General features: G+C 43.3%; 2 protein-coding genes across 8 annotated transcripts in view; one reads left to right on the top strand and one right to left on the bottom strand.

The window, feature by feature from the left end:
- TBC1D22A (TBC1 domain family member 22A) overlaps window positions 1-19263 on the top strand; it is a 419760-nt gene that overhangs the window by 151938 nt on the left and 248559 nt on the right. The window lies entirely within an intron of this gene.
- LOC100971771 (putative uncharacterized protein FLJ32756) lies at window positions 2686-6425 on the bottom strand. Its single transcript, XM_063603163.1, is given in 1 exon segment — window positions 2686-6425. A coding segment is annotated over 1 exon segment (534 nt). The 5' UTR covers window positions 3353-6425; the 3' UTR covers window positions 2686-2818.

Here is a 19263-nt window from a genome sequence, read left to right on the forward strand (position 1 = left end):
CAGTCAGTCAATCAGTCTGTCTGTCTGTCTGTCTATCTGTTTATTCTGAGACGGAGTCTTGCTCTGCTGCCCAGGCTGGAGTATAGTGGCACGATATCGGCTAACTGCAACCTCTGCCTCCCGGGTTCAAGCGATTCTCCTGCCTCAGCCTCCTGAGTACTTGGGACTACAGGCATGCGCCACCATGCCCAGCTAATTTTTGTATTTTTAGTAGAGACGGGCTTTCACCATGTTGGCCAGGGTGGTCTCGAACTCCTGACCTCGTGATCTGCCCGCCTTGGCCTCCCAAAGTGCTGGGATTATAGACGTGAGCTACCACGCCCAGTCAGTGGTTTGAATTTAAATGGATAAGATTAAGGTGATAGAGTATCAGTCACATATTTTGCTTACAAGCTGAAAATCACATCTTCTTTAATTGCATTTCTGTGGCCTTTCATCACTTTTCTACTTTTGCTATACTAGTAACATTTGGTTTTATGAGAGTATTAATTACTTGTGAAATAACTGGTTGAACAGTGGTTTAGGTTGGGCTGTGTTTTTATGCTGTTTCTCTTTAAGTACTGCGTATTTTTCCTTTATCACAATCAACTGTAATATAACTTAATTTGTTTTGAATATGTTTTTAAGTTAAAACCTCTGATAATAAAAGTGAGGATCTGCTTTTTAATGCATCTATGGATAAAAAATAAATAGGAAAGAGGGGACTTTACTGTTTAGTCACAGCATTTGAATTTAAACCCGGCTTTGTCTTCCTGCAAGCCTTCTGGACTTGGTGCTCGCCTCTTGTTATTACATGGTGTTTTTAGCCTTTCCAGGTTGTGGTCGGCCTCAGATTCCCATCCTTGCTGTGATCTGGAGAGATGAGCTTTACCCGAGGACAGATTAACAGATTATCCTCGGAAGATGAGGACATATCCAAGTAGTGAATTTTACTGCAACCCCTCTGACACTTTGTTTCCATTTGTGATTTCATAGGAGGTTGTCTCATTGCTAAGCAACTAATGAGAGCTGCCTCGGCTCACTCCCTAATCATCTCTTAAGTAGGGGAGAGGCTGCTCCTGAGGGTGCTTGCTTTTTTGCCTCTTACCCCTCATTTGACAGATGATGAAAATGCTCTTAATGATCCTAGAACAGCAGGACCTCTGTCAGTAGACTTCAGAGTTGTTAATTGAAAGGAGAAGTTCAACTGAGATGTGATTAGAGAATTGATATTCCATGTTCAATAGACCATTTAATTAATGTGGTAAAGAAGTTTGTTTTAACTACTTTACCACCAACTTCTGTTGTAAGACCTAAGCGATTCTTAATGCATTTGCCTGATTATCTGCAAGACAGGATGAAGGGGCATGACCACGATCTTAATTGTCCAGAAGAAAGAAAGCCTGGAGAAAATGGAATTTGTGTCCTATAAGTGGTGTCTTCAGATGAGCTCAGAGACACTCTCCTTGCCTTCCTGCGTCCCCATCCTTCCTGCATCGCCGTCACACACGCAGGCACATGCACACACATATGCACACATCAGAACACAACTACACATTGGGTATACGGTGTCACTTTTGATCATCTGTGTAAAACATACCATTTATTTCTGTCGGTCAACTATTAAGTGGACATATAAAAATGTTTGGGCCAGGCGCTGTGGCTCATGCCTGTAATCCGAGCACGTAAGGAGGTTGATGCGGATGAATCACGAGGTCAGGAGTTTGAGACCATCCTGGCTAACATGGTGAAACCCCGTCTTTACTAAAAATACAAAAAATTAGCTGGGCGTGCTGGCATGCACCTGTAGTTCCAGCTACTCAGGAGGCTGAGGCAGGAGAATCGCTTGAGACTGGGAGGCGGAGGTTGCAGTGAGCCGAGATCGAGCCACTGCACTCCAGCCTGGGTGACAGAATGAGACTCCATCTCAAAAAAAAAAAAAAAAAAGAAGTTCGGTCCTGGATTTCACATGTGATTATTGCATTTGTAGTCCTTTTTAGATCTAGCTTCCTAGGTTTGGGGAATGTTCATTACTACAGTCCAAGTCCGCCTTTCATTATGTTGTAAAGAAGCGTTTAACTTGCGTGGTGTGCTGTCCAGTTTCCTTATGGGGCTGAAGTTGAGTCATTCACGCAGCCCTTCATGGAGCACCTGCTCTGGTGCTGGGTGTGGTGCAGAGCGCTGCGGTGGGGAGATGACTTCGGTTCAATGCAGCCAGTGTTGACAGAGCATCTCCTGGCCCTGTGCTGTGGGAATGGGGCAGGAGAACAAGGAAAGCCTGATCCCTGTCCTCTTGGAGTTTGTGGTTGTAGCATGGAAGACAGATTTTAGAGGAGTAATTTAAAGTCTTAATTAAAGTAATTAACATTCACATTATCAAGAGGAAGCCTGGGCTGCTGTAAGGACCTATCCCCTTATAGGGGTCAGGGGAGGCCTCCAGGGTGAGGTGACGTTTTAGCCATGTCTCACGGGATGAGGAGGAGGCTAGATTGAGGCCGGGCATTCAGAGAGGGCAGCAGGAGGGCCGGCCTGGAATCCAAGGTGCAGTGACAAGTAGTGGCATTGGGAGGAAGGGCAGGGCGGCTTGGGCTGCAGTGCTGAGAAGGAGAAGCTTGGGGTCGAGTCCCAGGGGTGTGCGAAACCCCCAGCCACTGTGCTCAGGTTCTTGTCTTTGAACATTCATTCTGGCAGCTGCGTGGATGAGATTGGAGGGTTTCTGGGGAAGCTCATAGACCAGGGACCTACAGGGTCCAGCACCGGCAGAGGCACAGGTGCCCTCCAGAGAGGCTGTTCTGGTTTGCTGAACTCTTAGTTTGCTGGGTCTTCAAGCCAGTAAAGCTCAGATGCTCTGCTTAGTGAAGATCTTAAAGATTGACTGTTCCTTCAGAGAACAGAGCCTGGTAATGGGATTCTGTGGTTTCGACACCTGAGCACCTGCCAGTCCTTGGGCCTCAGCGTTCAGGTTATCATGTGACCGCTCATACACCTTTGGTGCAGCTGCCTGTGGCACTAGCCCGGGTGTGGCTACCTCCTGAGAGCTGCAGCTGGCCAGGTTCTGGGGATGAGCTTGGGTTGTTACTTGGATATTCCTCTTTTCTTTGAAGTACAGGATAGCATCCCAGTTAATCAAAGGTTTAAGAAATCCCCGGGGTGTGGGATTTCTCCAGGGGCTTTCAGGCAACAGCAGACAGATCTGTGATGCCTGAGTGGGAGCTGGGCTCTTTCTGGGGATGTGTGTTCGCCATGTGTCCAGAGCCTGTAAAGATCCACAGCTCCTGGCCTACCACATGCTCCCACTGGTTCCACGGGAGGTGGGGAGTCCTGGAGCGTGGCATTGGTCCTGAGTAGGAGCGGCTCTTCGGGAGTGGCTCATCGTTCTGGCTGTCAGTGGGAGGTTCCGACTCTGCACATGCTGGCACTCAGAGCCCTCTCAGTGTTACGTTCTTTGACTTGGAAAGAAGGATGTGGTGTGCTTCAGATTCCCATCCTTGCTGTAATCTGGAGAGATGAGCTTTACCCGAGGATAGATCATCCCCCGAGGATGAGGACATATGCATGTAGTGAATTGTATTGCAACCCCTCTGACACTTTGTTTCCAGTTATGATTTCATAGGAGGTTGTCTCATTGCTAAGCAACTAATGAGAGCTGCCGTGGTTGAGGTTGACACACAGGACCTGGTCTGAAGGCAGACCAGTCGACTAGGTGAACTGCTTCCCTGCACAGAGGAGAATGTTCATCTTCAGCAGGAGGCTGGCCAGGATGTCAGAGTCAGAGAAACAGTTTGTAGTGGGGGAGCAATGCTCAAGCTGTGTGGAGGTGTGCTCAGAGGTGGGTTAAGGTTTGATGGGTCTTATGGGTGCCAGGACACTGCCGGCCTGAGTCAGGAATACATGGTATGCATCCCAGCTCTCCTCGTGGAGCTCGCCACTATTTGAGAAGGGCAGTTTGGTCCTGCTGTTGATGGATGCAGAGTCTGTAAATGCATGTTGAGGGCATGCTCTTGCACACACACATGCTGTGCACACAGGCGTGCAGGCACATGCACGCGGACGCACACACATAACCATACAGAGACACAAACCCACTTGCACACTCCTCACTAGTGCTAGCCTCAACCTCTCCAAGCAAATGGGGAACAAATCTGTAACCAACCTTTGTTTGAGTGGCACCCACCAGTTTCGCTCAGGCCCTGGAGGTGCCTGTCATTGGAGAAAGAGGTCAGGCGATCTTTCGTGACCTCAGAGGCAGGGGCAGCCGTGTGCAAAGCATGTGAAGACAGTGAAGTCCAGTAAATACAGCCAGTTCGACATCACCGAAGCTTGGGGAGAAAACTCCACAAGTGAAAACGAAGTGAGAGGGTATAATGTGATGGGAGAGATCGATCATGGAGAAGTTCTCTATGCCAGGAAGGTTTTGCAGCTCATAAATTTCAGAGGTTGAAGCCTTAGGGAGTGGGGAAGAAACTAGAGGCACATAGTGATACATTTGCTGAAGCTTGAATGTGCTCATTCCGGATCAGAACCGAGCGTGCGTGCTTGTTCTTGCAGATTGCGTCCTTGACCCACGGGGCGGGCAGAGTGTGGAGGAGACTCCAGTTAGCACACCCATTGGAGACGACACTCAGCTAGGAACAGGCGGAAGACACACTTTTTAGTCTAATCTTTTAGGATTCAGAGGAAACAGCAAGGCACATGCTACTTTGGACTTAGTTCAGGCCATGGAAGAAGGCAGGTCTAGGAGGAGAATAACATAGGGTCCAGGGCATCTTAGAGTTTGTAACAGCAGAGGAGTGACACCTGGTCTAGAGACACCGAGGGGTACAGGAGGGCCCAGACCAGAGGCCGGCGGAGGCAGGAGACTCGCTGAGGGAGGACTGGGCCTGAGAGGAGGGCCTGGTCCTGGATGTCAAATAGGCTGCTGTGAGGGCACCAAGGTGACTTGGTGTGAGCAGAGGGGAGCGTGAACGAGAAGGAAAAATCCAGTGACCTCCTAGATTCCTGGCCCTGTGAGGGGTGTGGTTCCGTTTGCCAGGATGAGATGTGGAGTAGAAAGAGCGGGTTGGGGAGGCGGGATGGGGTTCTGATTTAGGATGTGCTGAGTGTGCTCTGTCGGCAGTGATTGAGTAGAAGAGTCTGTTGGGATCTGGGCCTTGGCAGGAGATCTGCAGTGGAGGTTAGTCTGGAAATTGTCGGCCTGGAAATGGCTGCTGACAGTCGCGGCTGTGGATGTGTGTGTCTGGGGAGAGTGGAGTGCAGCGGGTCACAGGATCCAGTGGCTCTCTGATGTGTCAGGGGTCTCCGAGCTGTGACTGTCTGTGACTCGAGGAGCTGGCAATGGGGCTGTCCCACAGGGAGGTTTATGGCGCTCTCCCATGCAGGAGTCTGGGCGTTGAGAGTCCAGGTGGCTCCTGCTGCTGAGGGCCACCTTTGGGATCTGTGAAGGATGCAATGCAGCTCTGGGGCCTGACCGCTGGGGTCCAGATCCAGGCGCTGCCCCTGAAGAGCTGCAGGCGGCCTTGGTGCCTCAGTGATCTCTGCAGTGGACACGAAATGGAGATCATAATGGCACCAGTCCCTTGGTTGGTGTGAACACTGAGCGAGGCAAAAACAGCTTAGAACCAGGTATGGAATGCAGGGAGTGTCCAGTATGCGTTGCTCTTGTGATCATCATTACTGTCACTTTCTTTGTCGCTGCCTGTGGCTTTCCTCTGCTTAAAATGGTGGCCGCATCTCTGCTCTGTCCCTGTCCTAGGTTTGGAGAGAGGGAGATGGTGCAGGGTGCAGGGCCGAGGCCAAAGCTGAGCCTATGTGCTTTCGGAAGCTTTCCTGGAGCCCACACAGCGATGTCCTCCATCAGCCACACCCTTGCCACCCACCAGCCACAGGGGACGTGGAGAAGATGTGGGTGGAGACAGGAGGCAAGGAAGAGGGTCTGTGTGTGTGTGCGTGCAGGCTGCCAGACCAGTGTGTGCCCCGGGGAGAGCTATGGCGGTGTGGTAAGGAAATGGAGAAGAAGTGGTTTCAGAGGTAAGACAGAGGCCAGGCCTGAGGTATCACAGAAATCAAGGGAGGGGACAACTTCAGGAAGGAGGGAGTGGTCAGCAGAGCTCACAGGGATGGAGACTGAAAATTGGTCAAAGCATTTGATAGTGGGGATCTTGCTAGCGACCTGCCAAATCTGGCTGAAGAATAGTGGCAAGCAAACTGTCACATCAGCTCCCTGCCCTCCCTCAGAAATGGGGGCCTGAATGTTTCTGTGCTTGGGGAAGATTGCACTCAGTGGACCACAGCCTCTTGCAACTTTATTTTAAATAATTTTTTATGATGGAAAGTTTCAAACACAAAGTCAACAAAATTGTCCGAAGAACCCGCGTGCCCGTCGTCTGACTGCAGCAGTCACCGTTCTCCTTCCTTCTGTCCCCCACCCACTCCCAACCTCCATGCAACTTTACTTACTACTGCTGTTTAAAAACAGCTTTATTGAGATTCAGTTTAGAAACCATAACGTTTACCCACTTAGAGTGTAAAGTTGAAAGATTTTTAGAATATTTAGAGTAGTGTAACCATCAGCACCTTTGTTTTTAGAATATTTTCATCATCCCCAAAAGAAATCCTATACCCATTGGCAGTCACTCCCCATCCTTCCCTTTTCTCTTGTCCACTAGCCCCAGGCAGCCTCTCATCTGCTTTCTGTGTCTGTGGATTTGCTTCTTCTGGACATTTCACGTGAGTGGAATTACATGGTGCGTGGCCCTTTGTGTCTGGCTTCTTCCACTTGGCATCATGCTTCCAAGGTTCATCCACGCAGCGTGAATCAGTACTTCCTTCATTCCGTAGCCAGGTAACGTCTCCGGGTACGGACGCAGCACGTTGTGTTTCTCCACTCATCCATTTGGATTGTTTTCATTTTTCGAGTAATATTGTTTCCATTTTTGACTAATATTTTGACTAACAGGAGTAACGTTGCTATGAGTATTCATGTACAAGTCTTCGTGTAGATATGTGTTTCAATTTCTGTTGGTATATAACTGGGAGAATTACTGGGTCACATGGTTACTCTGTTTAACCTTTTGAGGACCTGCCGGACTGCTTTCCCACGTGGCGGCACCATTTTCCCTGCCCACAGCATTGTGGGAGGAGCGTATGTTTCCTCTTCCTGCAGGAGTGTGTCCACATCCTGGTCAACACTTGTCATCATCTTTCACTCTTTTTTTTTTTTTTTTGTAGACTTTAGTGAATCTTATATTAATTTAAAGAGATTGAGTTCTGCCTCTTACTCTCAAACTGTGATAAAAACTCAGATAAGAAGGGATGTTGACTGTAGAAATCATTTGTAAAGACGAATAAATTCCCCGGTGCTGCTGTTTTCCCCATAGCCCAGCAACTGCAGTGTTGACAGCCTTCGTGCCCAGTGCCAAATTCCCTGTCATAAGAGGGAACCTTTATGGCAACTGTTTAACCCCCTTAAAATGGATGCACATGCTGATGTTTTCTTCTAGGCTTAAAGCTGAGTGTTAGGTATGTATGTGTTTGTTTGTATGTATGTATGTATGTATGTATGTATGTATGTATGTATGGAGAGAGACAGAGTGTTGCTCTATTGCCTAGGCTAAGTGCACTGACGTTATCATGGTTCATGGCAGCTGCAACCTCCCAGGCTTAAGTGATGCTCCTACCTCAGCCTCCCAAGTAGCTGGGACTACAGGCATGCACCACCACGCCTGACTAATTTTTTATTTTTTGTAGAGGCAGAGTCTTGCTATATTGCCCTGGCTGGTCTCAAACTCCTGGACTCAAGGAATTCTTCTTCCTTGGCCTCTCAAAGTGCTGGGATTACAGGCACGAGCCACTGTGCCTAGCTCAAAGCTGGGTATTCTCCCATTCTAATAATCATTTAGTCATGTCCTATGACAATTATACCTTAACTTTTTAGAAGGGATATATGGAAAGGTAAAATTTCCATATATTCCCTAAAACTCATGGAGGCTGTGATTCTGTTTCATTCCTGATGTGTGCTCTATTTTCTTTTTTCCTGTTGTACCTCTCCCAGGTAGATTCGCTGCTCCTCGAATCTGGGGACTGTGTCGCATGCGTGTGTCATGCTTTGCACAGAGAAGCTTCGTGGATTAGAGAAACTCTGTTGAATTGGATCCCTACAGAAAGTTTTTGTGTTTATAGAGCACTTTATTAGTATTTGTTTAAACACTGAAACAATATATAATTTTTATTTATTTTTTGAAGTTAACATTATGTTATTCATTTTTTTTTGAGATGGAGTCTCTGTTGCTCAGGCTGGAGTGCAGTCGTGCGATATCGGCTCACTGCAACCTCTGCCTCCTGGGTTGAAGCGATTCTCCTGTCTTAGTCTCCTGAGTAGCTGGGATTACAGGTGTGTGCCACCATGCCCGGCTAATTTTTGTATTTTTAGTAGAGACAGGGTTTTACCATGTTGGCCAGGCTGGTCTCGAACTCCTGACCTCAAGTGATCCACCCACCTCGGCCTCCCAAAGTGCTGGGATTACAGGCATGAGCCACTGTGCCTGGCTACTATGTTGTTATTATTTTTTAACTTTTATTTTAGGTTCAAGGGTACATGTACAGGTTTTTTATATAGGTAAATTGTGAGTCACAGGGGTTTGGTGTACAGATTATTTAGTTACCCAGGTAATAAGCGTCGTACCCGAGAGCTAATTTCTCGATTCTGACCCTCCTCCCGCTCTCCACCCTCAGGCAGGCCCTGGTGTCTATTGTTTGCTTCTTTGGGTCCATGTGTACTCAATATTTAGCTCCCACTTATAAGTGAGAACATGCAGTATTTGGTTTTCTGTGCCTGTATTGGTTCTTTTAGGATAATGACCTCCATCTCCGTCCATGTTGCTACAAAGGATGTGATCTTGTTCTTTTTTATAGCTGAATAGTATTCCATGGTGTATATGTACCATATTTTCTTTATCCAGTCCACCATTTATGGACATTTAGGTTGTTTCCATATTTTTTGCTATTGTAAATAGTGCTATGATGAACATACACGTGTATGTGTCTTTATGGTACAATGATTGATATTCCTTTGGGTGTATACCCAATAATGGGATTGCTGGGTTGAACAGTAGTTCTGCTTTAAGTTATTAGAGAAATCACCGAACTGCTTTCCATAGTGGCTGAACTATTTACATTCTCACTAGCAGTGTAAAAGCATTTCCTTTTGTCTACAACCTCCACAGCATCTGTTTTTTTTTGACTTTTTAATAATAGTCTTTCTGACTGGTGTGTGATGGTATGCAAATATGGTTTGCAAATATTTTCTCCTGTAGGTTGTATGTTTACTCTGTTGATAGTTTCTTTTGCTGTGCAGAAGCTCTTTAGTGTAATGAAGTCCCATTTGTTAATTTTTGTTTTTGTTGCAATTGCTTTTGACATCTTGGTCATGAAATCTTTGCCAGGGTCTGTGTCTGGAGTGGTATTTCCTTATGTTATCTTACAGGATGTTTACAGTCTTAGGTTTTACATGTAAGTCTTTAATCTATCTTGAGTTGATTTTGGTATAACAAAGGGGTCTAGTTTCAATCTTCTGTGTATGGCTAACCAGTTATCCCAGCACCATTTATTGAATAGGGAGTCCTTTCTCCATTGCTTGTTTTTGTCCACTTTGTCAAAGATCAGATGGCTGTAAATGTGTGGCTTTATTTCTGGGCTCTCTCTTCTGTTCCATTGGTCTGTGTGTCTGTTTTTGTTATTGTGCCATGTTATCAGTGCCATGCTGTTTTTGTTAGTGTAGCCTTGAAGTATAGTTTCAAGTGTACTCACAAGTATATTCATAAGCATGAATATTGTAATGCCTCCAGCTTTGTTCTTTTTTGCTTTGGATTGCTTTGGCTATTCAGGTTCTTTTTTGATTCCTTGTGAATTTTAAAATAGTTTTTTTCCCTAATTCTGCAAAAAATGTCATTTATTGGTAGTTTAATAGGAATAGCACTGAGTTTGTAAATTGCTTTGGGCAGTGTGGCCATTTTAACAATAGTGATTCTTCCTATCCGTGAGCATAGAATGGTTTTCCATTTGTATATTCATCTCTGATATTTTTGAGCAGTGTTTTGTAATTCTCATTGTAGAGATCTTATATGTTACCTGGTTAGCTGTATTTCTAGGTATTTTATTCTTTTTGTGGCTGTTGTAAATGGGATTGCATTCTTGATTTGGCTCTCAGCTTGGACATTGTTAGTGTACAGAAATACTACTGCTTTTTGTACATCGATTTTTGTATTCTAAAATTTTACTGAAGCTATCAGATCTAGGAGCTTTTGGGCAGAGACTATGGGGTTTTCTAGGTATAGAATCGTATTGACTGCAAACAATTTGATTTCCTCTCTTCCTATTGAATGCCTTTTATTTCTTTCTGTTGCCTGATTGCTTTGGCAAGGACTTCCAGTACTCTATTGAATAGGAGTTTTGAGAGTGGGCATCCTTGTCTTGTTCTGGTTTTCAAGGGGAGTGCTTCCAGCTTTTGTCCATTCAGTGTGCTGTTGATTGTGGGTTTGTCATAATTGGCTCTTATTATTTTGAAGTATGTTCCTTCAGTGTTACAGAGTAATGTAAAAACATAGCTTTAGAAACAGTATAGAGATACTGGTAAATATAGATAAGTTATGAAGGAAGCAATTAAAATACTTGGCCATCCCACTGTTGAGAAGACTTATTGAAGCCTATCTCCTCACTGTGCAGCCTCCCCTTTGATTAAGATCCTTTCTTCCCACACAGCCACACTGGGAGGGCTGGAGAAGGATCTCTCTACTTTCTCTGCTCCCAAGAGACCAGTGGCTATCTGCATGGGGAGAGTCCTGGGCTCTACTTCAGTTCCTTGGGGGTGGCACCATGGTATCACCTCTGTGTGGCAAGCAGTGTGAATCTGGGCCCTTCCCCATCTCTTGCCCCGCCCAGGGCTGGGCCTCGAAGCTAGCCTGGGTCTCTTCTCTAGGTTGCTAGGGTCGCAGTGTCTAGGTCTGGGCTGAGAGGAAGGAGGACTCATCCAGCCTGGAGCCTGAGCTGTGGTTCCAGCCCGTCCTTTGAGCCAGGGTGCGGGGCACTTGCCCGCTCAGCGCTCACTCAGGGGTTACTGTCCTGTGTATGGCCACCAGGCAGCCGCCGTACCACTGTGCATAAGCAGCTGTTTTCTGTATTTCCTCTAAGTCTTGTTTTCTATGCATTGTATTTACATAGTCGAGTGCATATTATCTATAACATTTTGTTTCATGTTTTTTTTCGCATTTAACCTTACAATATAGGCTTTTCCTTGTATTAAGAAATCTTTATAAAAATCATTTCTACCTTCTGTACATAATGCTCTATTGAGATCATGTAGCATAATTTCTGAAACCATCCAGTGCTGGTGAATCTTTTAGTTTTTCTTTCCTTTAGGCATGGTGTAATTTTTAAGTAAAGCCTGTACTTTTCAAACAGCGACTGTCATATTACTTTTAAGTATGTTAAATTTGAAGATTTTGAATTAAGGAGCATTGTTCCATCACCTTGAATTCCACAGTTTAAGCAGAAAATTGTATTTTAGCTTAAACATTTTTAGCAGAGCAAGAAACAAAGAAGTATTTGCCCCCCTCCCCATCTTTGATGCCTCCGTGCTATTTAAATGTAGAAACAGTCTTGACTGAGTCCTTTGGACTGATAGCTCGGAGTGGCTGGATGTCTTGACTGAGTCCTTTGGAGTGATAGCTTGGAGTGGCTGGATGTCTTGACTGAGTACTTTGGACGGATAACTCGGAGTGACTGGATGTTGGTTGTGCTGCAGGCGAGCAATAGGACCACATTTTGGAAAAGGTGAAGAGTGTTTTACAATGGATTCTCACCATCAGTATGTTTAATATCTAATTGACTTGATTTTCTATGTCATTTTCTCTTAAATTACTCTTGAAAGCAAATGTGCAATGGGATTAGAATAAATAGTGCATTTACTTAAGAACATTAAGAATATTTATTTTGCCGGGTGCGGTGGCTCACGCTTATAATCCCAGCACTTTGGGAGGCCGAGGTGGGCATCAGGAGTTCGAGACCAGCCCGACCAACGTGGTGCAACCCCTTCTCTACTAAAAATACAAACATTAGCTGGGCATGGTGGCGCATGCCTGTAATCCCAGCTACTTGGGAGGCTGAGGCAGGAGAATTGCTTGAACCCGGGAGGCGGAGGTTGCAGTGAGCCAAGATTATGCCATTGCACTCCAGCCTGAGCAACAAGAGTGAAACTCTATCTCAAAAAAAAAAAAAAAAAAACATTATATTCCTGTTTGTAAGTCAGATTCTTAAAGTATAGATTGTTCTTAAGCATGTGGTTACCCAGAGAGGACACTCTAGCATATGGCTCCTGGAGCTGGAGGACTGCTAGGGTTGTGATGAGTGTGTGGTGGGGATGGCAGGTAAAATCCCCACAGCCGGTGGGACACATGAGAGGACGAACGCAGAGAACATGCTCACAGCTGGATTTTAGCAGCATAGTCATTCTTTTGCTTATTTCCATCATCGGAGTATTAATAGAGCTTTGAGTGACAGTGAGGGAAAGAAGAGCTGGTGCTAGTTTCTCATTGATAAGTTGTAGCTTTAGAATGATTTGTTTTAGCTTTCCATTGTTAGCATTTAAATTTTACTTCCCTCCACCTTGTTTTTTTTGTGTTGTCTAAACCAAGGCTACTGCCAAATACATCCTTTGCCTGACTTCCTTGAATGTTCCTCATAGCTTAGGTGCTTTTGTGCTCCACAGTTAATCTCAGAAACATTGAAAGGTAAAAACCAAAGCATCTGAGCGTAGCACATTTTCTGTAGCAGTTCTAGACCCACTTGAGACAAGCAGAGAGCTCCCTGGGGTTGCTCGTGTGTGGAATAGCGAAGTGCAGGTTGCTGGCTTTGCAGCCCCTGAACTGACTGTGCAGGTGCCACATCTTTGCATTGCCCACGACTCATATATATTCATTTTTTCTAGTTAAAAACATTTTGGAAATAATTAGGGTAATGGACTTACTGTTTAAAAGATTGGAAAGTTTAATAACAGTATGGCTTTGCCATCCCAGAAGCTGTCACTTGAACGTTTGGCTAATTTTTTCTGGCCTTTTACTCTGTAGATTCTTTTCCATAGTAGCTATTATATTATGCATGCACATTTCAATATTGCTTTTTGCTTAGTATCTAACCATTTTCCAGTGTCATTCAACAGTTTTAAAAAATACGTGTTTTAAAAGTAGCAACATACTACTTTCAATAATGGCTAGAAAAATGAGACAAATCAGCAAGAAACTAGAAGAATAAACAACACAGAAAACCAACTAGATCTAGTAGATATCCACAGAACACTGCACCCAACAGCAACAGGATACATGTTCCTCTCAAGTGCTTGTGGAGCATTCTCTACAATAGACCATATGCTAGGCCATAAAACAAGCCGTAATACTTTTGAGAAGATGGAGTTTATACAAAGTGTGTTCTTTGACCACAATGGCATTAAGTTAGAAGCCAGTAACAGAAGGAAATTTGAAGAAAATGACAAATATGTAGACATTTTAGAACACACCCTAAATAACTAGTGGGTCAAAGAAGAAATCGTAAGGGAAATTAGAAATTGCTGTGAGATGAAGAAAATGAAAACACAATATATCAGCACTTACAAGATGCAGTTAAAGCAGTGATCCAAGAGAAATTTATAGTTGTAACGGACTATATTAAAAAAGACCTCAAATCATTAACTTTCCACTTTCCGAAACTTAGAAAAAGAAGGGTAAAATAAAGCCAAAACAAACAGAAGGGAGAAAATAATGAAGACTAGAACAGAAATAAGTGAAACAGACTTGTAGCTAGACTGACGAGAGAGAGAGAAAACTCAAGTTACTAAATTCATGAGAAATTTTAGAAATACACAGCAGTAAAGTAATACTATGAACAACTCTACAAACCAGGCAGTGTATATGAAACAGAGAAACTCCTAGAAACACACAAATTGCCAAAATTGACTATGATGGTTAATTTTGTGCTGACTTGGCTGGGCTGTGGTGCCCTGTTGTTTGGTCCAACTCCAGTCTATTTGTAGCTGCAGTGTAGATGTATTTTAGATGTGATTAACATTTAAATCGGTGGACTTTGAGTAAAGCAGGTTACCCTCCACAATGTAGGTGGGCCTCCTAATCTAATCAGGTGAAGGCCATGAGCTTGAAGAGTGAAGTTTCTTGAAGAAGTAGGAATTCTTCTCAAGACTGCCTCACGGGAAATCCTGACCGAGTTCCTAGCCTGCTAGCCTACCCTACATATTTCAGACTTGCCAATCCCTACAATTATGTGAGCCAATTCCATAAAATAAGTCTCTCTTTGAGACTGAATTAATTATTAACAATTTAAAATTAACAATGAACTAATTTTCATCAATAATTTAAATAATGTTAACTTGTTATTAATTAGTATTAATTATTGAAACAATAATTTCAAAAATCCCCACAAAGAAAATCGTAGGACTAGATGACTTCGCTTGTGAATTTTATCAAAGGTTTAACAAAGAATTAACACTCTTTCTTCATAGACTCTTTCAAAAAATAGAAGAGGAGGGAGCACTTTCACCTCATTCTATGTGGCCGATATTACTCTGAGACCAAAGTGAGATGAAGACATAACAAGGAAAGAAAATTACAGAACAATATTCCTTATCACAATGGACTTAAAAATCCTCAGCAAAGTCCTAACAAACTAAATCCAGCAACGTATTGAAAGGATTAGGCATTATTACAAGTGGAATTTATTTCAGGAATGCTGGGATGGTTCAACATTTGAAAGTCAATCCGTGTAATACACTGTATTAACGGAATAAAGGACAAAAACTACATGATCATCTCAGCTGATATGGAGAAAGCATTTGACAAAATCCAACACCCTTTTATGAGAAAAACATTCAACAAACTAGGAATAGAAGAGAACTTCCTCTCTAATAAAGGCTTCCATGAAAATTCTGTGACTAACATCATGCTTAGTTTAAAAGACAAAGTTTCTCCCCTAAGATCAGGAGTAAGATATGGATATCTACTTTCTCCACTTCTATTTTAGTATTGGTTCTAGCTAAGGCAGTTAAGCCCAAAAATGAAACAAAAGTCATCCAGAATGGAAAAAAATAAAACTACCTCTATTTGTAGATAACAGGATCTTGTATGTAGAAAATCCCCAAGGAATCCACTAGAAAACTATGAAAGCTTATAAACCAATTCAGGTTTGTAGGATGCAAGATCAAGATTAAAAAATCGGTTACATTTTCATGCACTTGCAATGAAATATTTAAAAATGGAACTAGGAAAATCCACTTACATCAGAATGAATAAGATACTTAGACATAAATTTAGCAAGAGAGGTGCAACATTCGCACTCTGAAAACTACAAAATATTGTTGAAATAAATTAAAGAGGATCTAAATAAATGGAAAGGCATCCCATGTTTATGGATTGGAAACCTTAATATTGTTAAGGTGGCATTCTTCCTCAAATTGATGTAAAGATTCAGTGCAGTCCCTATCAAAATCCTAAATGGCTTCTTAGCAGAAATTGTCGAGTTTATCTTAAAATTCATTTGGGAATTAAAAGAACCCGGAATAGCCATAACAGTCTTGAAAAAAAAAAAAACAAAGATTAGGACTCACGCATTCTGGTATCAGAATTTATTACAAAGCTACATTAATCAAGACTGTGATGCTGCCATATGGATAGACATGTAGATCAGTGGAGTAGAATTGAGAGGCCAAAGATAAACCTTCATATTTATGGTCAATTGATTTCTGACAAAAATGCCAAGAGAATTCAATGAGGAAATTTATGTTTTCCAACCAGTAGTCCTGGGACGGTTATTAGACATTGAAATGCAAAAAGATGAAGTTCCACTCCTGCCTCTCTGTAGACACACACAAAAAAGTGAATCATGACCTAAATGTAAGAGCTGAAATCATAAAACTCTTAAAGGAAAACATGAGGAAATCTTCATGACTTTGGGTTAGGCCATGGTTTCTGAGATATGACACCAAAAGCAAAAGGGACAAAGGATAGATAAATTGGATTTCATCAAAATGAAAACTTTTGTGTTACAAATAATACTCTGAAGAACATGAAAAAACATTCCCCAGAATGGGAGAAGATGTTTGCAAATCATATATCTGAAAAGAGACTCATATCTAGTATATACAAAGAACTCGTACAACTCAGTATTAAGACAAACCTAATTTTAAAATGGGCAAAGTGTTTGAATAGATATTTCTCCAGAGAAAATATACAAATGAGCAATAAATAAAAGACGGCCAACATCATTAATCATTAGGGAATACAAATCAGAAGCCACAGTGTGATACCACTTCACACCCACAAGGATGGCTACTATCAAAAAGATGAACAATAACAAATTAACAGTTACAAATGTTGGCAAGGATGTGGAGAAATTAGAATGTGGGGGCCGGGGGATTGACTGTTAATGGGTACAGAGTTTCTTCTGGGGGGAGGCAAAATGTTGTAAAATTAGATTGTAGTGGTGGTTACCCAACTTAGTGAATATATGAAAAACCACTGTAAATAATTTAATTATGTGGTATGTGAATTATATCTCAGTTAAACAGGTTAAAAAAGAAAGTGGAAGCTCATTATCCCGTTGTAAGGAGATGTAATTGGCAGCTTCCTATCGACAAACATTGTGTGGTTTCTGCTTTTTCACTGTTGATAATGCACGTGGTGCTCCATAAACAAATCCTTGATTGTGTTTTGGGTTAGTCTTGTGATGCATTCTTAGAAGAGGCGTCACTGAATCAATGGCTGTGAGTGTTTTTAGGTCTGGATAACATTTGCTAGGTTGTTTTCCAGAAAGAAATGAATACGTATCTTCTCACCACCATGTGAGAGAGTGCCGTCTTACTCTATCTTTGGTATTTTCTTTACCTTAATTATTAATAGGTCTTTGATTGGCTTGACAGGACAAACATCTGTGTCTGTGTGCTTACAGATGTACTTCATTCATGGATAGATGCTTTAGTATTCACACGCAAGGCTGCTTCCACATGGGCACGAGCTCAAAGATGCTAAGTGACTCAGTGAATTGAGGAGCCAGGAGCAATTAATACACTCTCCAGTACTGACATGTGAGTTTTCAACCTCAAGGTACCTTATTCAACTGGCCTGATTAGAAAGTCAGCAAAGACAAGGGTGTGTGTGTGTGCGTGCGTGTGCGTGTGTGCATGCATGTGTGTGCATGCATGCACATGTGTGGTAAAACAACAATTGAACAATTGGATTGGAACCCGTGGACTGCAGGCCTCGTGCTTAGAGTGTGCTAGTGTGGGAGAAGCAAGCATGTGCCCAACGGTCCCCTGGACCTGGTGTGCTGGGAACTTTCCACACAGAACTCTGCTCCTCAGCCCCTCTGGGTGTGTGGACCCTTTGGGAGGCAGCAGTAGAGAGCTCAGTTTGGGCCATTTTATGGAAATGCAGTGCCTGAGTCAGCATCTTGCAAGTCCCTGATGTACTTTATGCAGAGGACGATGTTAGCATTCCTTGTAAACAATGATGTGGAACCTGTATATCATCATAAGCTCCCCAAGCAGAAAGTCAGCCCTTTCTTTGGCCTTGAGCCTGTCTTTGGGACCTTGCTTTCCGTTTTCTTGATTCCTGGCTCCTTCTCACTGTCTCCCCCATCAGACCACGCCGGCCTGCAGTCTGCTCCTGTGTTACCAACACACTGGTTTTGGTGAAGCATTTTGTATATTGTATTATAGTATCTGACATTTATTGAGTTTTCACTCCAGGCCAAGTGTTATATGTGTGTGGTGGTGGATAGGTTGGGTTAGGTTTTAAAGTGAAATTGTGGGGAGTCAAAATTACCCTCATAGTCCCTGAAGTCAGTAGGACTTGGGAACTCTGATACTCAACATCCAAGAATTAACCTGTTTTTTTTCCTTGCATTTATTTATTTACTTACTTAGACGGAGTCTCGCTCTGTCACCCAGGCTGGAGTGCAATGGCGCGATCTTGGCTCACTGCAAGCTCCACCTCCCAGGTTCATGCCATTCTTCTGCCTCAGCCTCCCGAGTAGCTGGGACTATGGGCGCCCACCACCACGCCTGGCTAATTTTTTTTTTTTTGTATTTTTAGTAGAGATGGGGTTTCACCATGTTAGCCAGGATGGTCTCAATCTCCTGACCTCGTGATCCACCTGCCTCGGCCTCCCAAAGTGCTGGGATTACAGGTGTGAGCCACCGCGCCCAGCCTTTCCTTGATTTTAAATCCTGGCTTCCATTTATTTGGAGCCAAAGCCAGTATGTAGTTTAAATGATGTGGGATTATGGGGATAAATAAGGGGGTCTCCTTCCTTCCTGCCTTTCTACCTTACACAAATTCACCTAAGCTAAATTTACAGTTTGATTAACTTTACCGTATATCTCCCTAATTCTTACAGCAGCCTTGTAAGGTAGACACTGCTGCTCTTAGTTTAGAAGAAGGGATATTAGAGAGGTTAAGTGGCTTGTAAGGCCCCACCGTTTCAGTTCCAGAGTTCTAGTCCCTCCTGTTCTACCTCTGGACCGCAGGCAGCTTTGGAAGTCGCTGTCTCAGAGCCCGCCATGGAATTACTTGGTCATGTGGTTTTTATGCTTGCAGCTGATAGTGAAATCAAAGGATTCCTTTCTCCATTATCTGGCTTTTCTTAATGATACATAGCCAGAGTTCTTATTCATTTGAATCTGGTCCTCAAGGCTGAGATGTTGGGATTTTTATCCTTGTTAATTTGGACCTTTTCCTTCAGAGAACAAGTTCTATTTCTGTTCCACTCAAATGCAGTTTCATGTTTTTCCCAATTCATTTTCTTTTTTAAAAAATGAGTTTCTCTTCATTTCCAGTTTTAAAATTACAGTCATTGTTGAAGTGGTTCTGGCTCTAAGAGGAAATAAACCAACAAATACATAAGAGGTATCCTCCCACTTTTAGCCCTCCTAATATAAATGCCACATAATTTAATATCCAGGAACTTGAGTAATTCAAACCAGCACCTTTGAAAACTCTTAAGACTAAACTCACCCAAGTTGGCTACAGCCAGCAGAGGGTGCCTGCTTTGTGTTAGGAGTTCTTGTGGTTGGGAGGCGGCACCTTTGGGAATGTCCTGAAGACTGTGGATCCTCTTCTCCCCAGACAGACGCCTGGCCCCACACGTCACTTAAAGTTTCAGAAATTTCATGGACTCTCTTTCCTGGGTCTGATTCTTAATCCCTTTAAAGCCATACTGAGGAGCATGGTC

The sequence above is a fragment of the Pan paniscus genome, chromosome 23, assembly GCF_029289425.2.
Source record: "Pan paniscus chromosome 23, NHGRI_mPanPan1-v2.0_pri, whole genome shotgun sequence".
Taxonomy (NCBI): Eukaryota; Metazoa; Chordata; class Mammalia; order Primates; family Hominidae; genus Pan; species Pan paniscus.